Here is a 5,826-nt window from a genome sequence, read left to right as displayed (position 1 = left end):
ACCGAAGCTGGAGTAGAAGTAATTGTACGAATTTCACATACATTATATGACCTAGACAAGTAAGTATTTTCCTCTTCTTTTATTATAGTAAAATACACATAAAATTTGTCATCTTAACCATTTTTAAGTGTACAGTTCAGTAGTATAGTAAGTATATAGACAAATAAGTTTTAACCTGTGAGATTTAGGTTTATAAAATGGAAATAACAACATATACGTAATAGAGTTGTGGAAGAATTAAATAAATGTATATCAAACGCTCATCATTTTAACTGCTGTGATACTTATCCAGTGACAGATACCAGAATTACAGACATAATGCACAAGATAAAAATACTCAATTTCAGTTTCAAAGCTATTAAGAGTATCAGAATTGTCCTTGACCATTCTAACTCAGCCTACTGTGGTATTGCCTTTTTGGGCTCTTTGTAATATTGATTTCATAGTTTATATGATTCATAGGCATATACTGCCTTGACATATTTTATATAATTGTCATAAGTTATTTTACTTCATGTGTGTATGTCTTATCTGTCTAGTTTTAAGTCCAGATGCAAATTATGTGCAATATTACTTTGCATAGCTGTAGTCTCTGAACAATGGCATAATATCATGTTTCTCAAAGTATATTTCTTGAAATAAGAGTCCTTGGTGATGCTTTGTTCAACAAAGGATCTGTGGTCAAGTTTAAATTTAGGAAGTATTAAATGCTAGGAGTTTTAAAGGTTCATGAGATTAATTAAGAAAAACCTTGGTTTGCTATCTTTTAGCTATGTGACCTTGGCTAATTTATTTAGCTCTCTCGGTAGGCTTCAGTTTCTTACCATAAAATGATGGCATTGGATTTTACCAGTAATTCTTTATGAAGGCTAAATGCTAAGCAAATGGCCATAGTGAAAGAGAATAATTAGTTATTCTCAAATAGTGTCTAATTCAAACAATCATTGGCAAAGGCTCATCTTTTCTTTTAGTATGATTTGATGAAGCAATTAGTGATCAGAAGAAAACATAAACTATGTACATAGATACATAAAATGTGTATATAAGATAAATATGCTGATATTTTTAACAAGAGCATGAGCACAAGAGAATCAGTAATATAGAATCCTAATTAATGAAACTTGTTTGCTCCTTGATATAATATTGGCCTGGTTTAGTTTTTATTGATAATTAGAGATTCTTTGAGCTAAGTTATAATATGTATTTACATTTCCACATTTTTTTCTTATTGCCTTTAGGCTGTTAGCCTTTTTTTTTTTTTTTTTTTTTTAACTCATAAGTGCTTAGTACACTTTGTCTTAGAGGTTTTGGTATTTGCTTGATGTATGTTTTTAACACCTAGCAGATGTCTAGAAAATAAAGAAAATGATATTTAGATTCATTAACCATTTTTAACAAATTTCCTGGTAATTCTCCTGGAAGTCTTAAGTAATTAATTTTATTTTCTGATTTTAAGCCTTTTCAGAGCTTATCTTCAAAATATGTTGTCATTTTTTTATAATAACTGCATTTTACTAACTTTCGTAATAGGATCATAGAACTCAATGGTGGACAACCACCTCTTACTTATAAAAGATTCCAGACCCTCATCAGCAAAATGGAACCTCTAGAGATACCAGTAGAGACAATTACTTCAGAAGTGATAGAAAAGTGCACAACTCCTCTGTCTGATGACCATGATGAGAAATATGGAGTCCCTTCACTGGAAGAACTAGGTTGGTATAAATGGTAACAAACGTGAAGCTTGAGTTAATAAATCACTCAGAAAACCCCACATGTAATTTGTATTGCATTAAGAGGGAAAGAAAGGAGAAAAAAGAAAAGAAACTCAAACTAAGAAGTGATAAATCTGACTTATTTATGTTTTCTAAAATATGTGATTTATCTGTAATCACCTTAAGATGTACATTCTAGAGAACAGAGAATATGGTATAGCCTCTGTATGTGAGAATCTATACAGGACTCTCAGTTCATTTTTATGTTACTGTCATAATTTTTCTGTAAAGTAATTTTTTCTCACAATTATTGTGGTTAAATAAAAATTAGTTCCAGAAGAATGATTTTTAAATTTTTTTTATTTTTAGGTTTTGATACAGATGGCTTACCCTCTGCAGTATGGCCAGGCGGAGAAACTGAAGCCCTTACACGTTTGGAAAGGCATTTGGAAAGAAAAGTATGATAATATAGATCATGCTCATGTTTCCAAATTGGCATTTAAAAAATAACTGCACTCTTTTTTTATAAACAAAAAATACACTCTTGAAAAGGGGTTGAGAGAAATACTTAAAATAGCACAAACCTAATCGTTTGAAAATTAACAACTCTTTCTTCACTTGAATACCTTTTCCCTCCTCTTCTGATGATTTCCTCTTTAGTTACTACTAATACTACCTCTTTTATTATTTCTGTGTAAGCTGCTATCTGATGACCATAAGTCTGAAGCTAGGATAGAGTTCTTCTATTTCACCTTCATTTCAGTGTCAAAGAGACAGATTGAAGGTGTTTTCAGCCTTGTGTTAGGAATTTGGAGGTAATTTATTTCGCATGAGTATATGCTGCATGAAGATGGCTGAAACAAACAAAAATACTTTTATCCTTTTTTTTTTTATTATTAAAACATCATTTGTGGCTGGAATAATAATATTTTATTCCCCAAGAACTATTACTATTTTTAGAAAAATCTAAATTTCAAACATTGTTTTAAAATGGAAAAAACAATTAACGTTATTCTCTCTGTTTTCAGGCTTGGGTGGCAAACTTCGAAAGACCTCGAATGAATGCAAATTCCTTGCTTGCTAGCCCTACTGGACTCAGTCCTTACCTCCGATTTGGTTGTTTGTCATGTCGACTGTTTTACTTCAAACTAACAGATCTCTATAAGAAGGTATTAACTAAAACTGGATTTTATTTTTCAAAGTACTTTTTAAAAAATTGCTTATAATACTTCTTTGCTTTTTAATCTTAGGTTAAAAAGAACAGTTCCCCTCCTCTTTCCCTTTATGGACAACTATTATGGCGTGAATTTTTCTATACAGCAGCAACAAATAATCCACGCTTTGATAAAATGGAAGGAAACCCCATCTGTGTTCAGATTCCTTGGGATAAGAATCCTGAGGCTTTAGCGAAGTGGGCAGAAGGCCGGACAGGTTTTCCATGGATTGATGCCATCATGACACAGCTTCGTCAGGAGGGTTGGATTCACCATTTGGCCAGACATGCAGTTGCTTGCTTCCTGACGCGAGGTGACCTGTGGATTAGTTGGGAAGAAGGAATGAAGGTACGTGGTGGTCTTATTTTGAAGGACTCTATACCTTATTAAAATAATTTCTAGAAGTTGTCTATTATGTACATTTGTTTATAGTCTAGTTTTTCAGTGGGTAAAGCATTTAATTCCCACAACACAATCACACTTTTGGAGAGCAGAATGGTGTAATTAGACAGGAGAAATGGTGAAAACTGGTTCAGCTACACTAACGTCATTTCTGTGGCTAAACTAGCCTAGTCATCGAGAGAACTATAAGATTTAACACTCTGGACTTAACTCTGTCAATATATTTATGGGTGATCATTTTTGTCACAAAAATAATTCACTCGGGAGTTCTTAGAAATAGTGAATTTATAGTGTAAATTTAAAATATATATTATTTCACCTCACTTCAACATCACAGCTTTTTAGTAATATTTCTACTATGTAAAGTGAAGCATACTGCATTTATTTTGTGACATCTTGTGGTTATACATAACAGGAGTTGCATACATGTTTTATCAGACCATTTCTGACCCTATGTTTTTTGTATATCATATTTCCTAGTACAAAGTTGTACATGAGGTAGATGTATAGCACATACTTAATGAATTTATAAAAAAGAATTCATTTTCATTGTTTCCCTTTTGAATCAATAAATTCAAAATTTAAACTCTATACTGCTAGTGCATTTTTTAAAATTATTTAAAAGTTTATTGGTTAATATCTGTACACCTGGGAATTTTGCAGTTCTTTTTTTTCTGACCTAGTTCAATTTTTTTTCAATTATAGTTGACATACAGTATTATATTAGTTTCAGGTGTACAGTGTAGTGGTTAGGCATTTATATAACTTACGAAGTAATTGCCCCAATAAGTCTAGTACACCCCTGGCATCATACATAATTATTACAGTATTATTGACTGTATTTTCTATGTTATAATTTATATCCTTGCAACTGTTTTGTAACTGCCAATTTGTACTTCTTAATCCCTTCACCTTTTTCACCCAGCCCCCAACCCACCTCTCATCTGAATGCCAGTACATTTCAAAAGGTCATTTATATTTGGATGTTCCCTTTATGTAGGCCAGTGTACCAAGCTTCTAAGTTTCTGTCGATGATTTATTTGGTAGCACTTTTGCTTTCTTGAAAGTGTTTACTGCTTTTTTTCTTTCTATTTTTTTAACCTCATGTCCCTTTTTTTAGATTAAATTTATCAGGGTGATATTGCTTAATAAAATTATACAGGTTTCAAGTGTACAATTCAATAATTTATCATCTGTATATTGCATTGTGTGTACCACTCAATGTCAAATCTCCTTCCGTCACCATATATTTGACCCCCTTTACCTTTATCTACCTCTCCCCTCCCCCTCCTTTCCCTCTGGTAACCATTAAACTGTTGTCTGTGTCTATGAGTTTCCTCATATTCCTTTTAAATCAGTGACTTGAATAACTTTTTTACCCTACTCCCACATAACACTGCAAAAATTGGAAAGATAAATCCTGTTCAGAAATCCACTTTATTACTGATAGGATTCTTTTCTTGAAAGAACTCATTGTAGAACATTATAGACAAGAAAACTAACTTTGGAATGTTTAGTTTTACACTTCTATGCTAGATTTTCTTTGCCTTGACTTTTGCTCTGCAGAGACCTGAAAAATACTTGCTTTGAGAATTATGTGTGTGCAAACTAATTGGTTACTGTTACTTCTGAAGGTATTTGAAGAATTATTGCTTGATGCAGATTGGAGCATAAATGCTGGAAGTTGGATGTGGCTGTCTTGTAGTTCCTTTTTCCAACAGTTTTTTCACTGCTATTGCCCTGTTGGTTTTGGAAGGAGAACAGATCCTAATGGAGACTATATCAGGTAAATCAAGAGTGATTATTATTCAATTTGGAATAACTAATCCAGGAAGAGCTTTTCATGTTTAAGCAATGCTTAAAGTATTCCCCACTCATCATGGGCAGCAAAGATGAGGAGAAGAGTAAACAAATCATTTAAATGGTATTGATTTGATTTTGGTCATTCGTAGCTAATAAATAGTTTGTTATAATTGCTTATAGTTCATTTTTTTAATAAATTTTCTTTCTTCTCCCAAAAGGCGTTATTTGCCTGTCCTAAGAGGCTTCCCTGCGAAATATATCTATGATCCCTGGAATGCACCAGAAGGTATCCAAAAGGTAGCCAAATGTTTGATAGGAGTTAATTATCCTAAACCAATGGTGAACCATGCTGAAGCAAGCCGTTTGAATATTGAGAGGATGAAACAGATCTACCAGCAGCTTTCACGATACAGAGGACTAGGTATGTCAGTAACAGACTTTGATTTGTTTCTTTGGCAATTGTTTATGTACCTATCCTTGATTTGATCTTGATCATCATTTAATAGGAATTTTTTTCCCTTTAGGTCTTCTTGCATCAGTGCCTTCTAATCCTAATGGGAATGGAGGCCTCATGGGGTATTCTCCTGGAGAGAATATCCCAGGTTGTAGCAGCAGTGGAAGTAAGTGAAAAGGAAATTTATGTACTTGGGTAACATAAAGAGATTGATTAATAACCAAATACATTGTTTATC

General features: G+C 32.8%; 1 protein-coding gene across 1 annotated transcript in view; it reads left to right on the top strand.

The window, feature by feature from the left end:
- Window positions 1–5,826, top strand: part of CRY1 (cryptochrome circadian regulator 1) — a 43,910-nt gene that overhangs the window by 31,189 nt on the left and 6,895 nt on the right. Inside the window, exons 3-10 of the mRNA XM_011354427.2 lie at window positions 1–59; window positions 1,531–1,715; window positions 2,085–2,173; window positions 2,744–2,884; window positions 2,966–3,277; window positions 4,966–5,117; window positions 5,353–5,555; window positions 5,659–5,754. Coding sequence (XP_011352729.1) covers window positions 1–59; window positions 1,531–1,715; window positions 2,085–2,173; window positions 2,744–2,884; window positions 2,966–3,277; window positions 4,966–5,117; window positions 5,353–5,555; window positions 5,659–5,754 — 1,237 coding nt within the window. The remainder of the gene's footprint in view (window positions 60–1,530; window positions 1,716–2,084; window positions 2,174–2,743; window positions 2,885–2,965; window positions 3,278–4,965; window positions 5,118–5,352; window positions 5,556–5,658; window positions 5,755–5,826) is intronic.

This window comes from Pteropus vampyrus, unplaced genomic scaffold, assembly GCF_000151845.1.
Source record: "Pteropus vampyrus isolate Shadow unplaced genomic scaffold, Pvam_2.0 Scaffold16, whole genome shotgun sequence".
NCBI classification, from domain to species: domain Eukaryota; kingdom Metazoa; phylum Chordata; class Mammalia; order Chiroptera; family Pteropodidae; genus Pteropus; species Pteropus vampyrus.
This window is presented reverse-complemented; position numbering and strand designations above follow the sequence as displayed.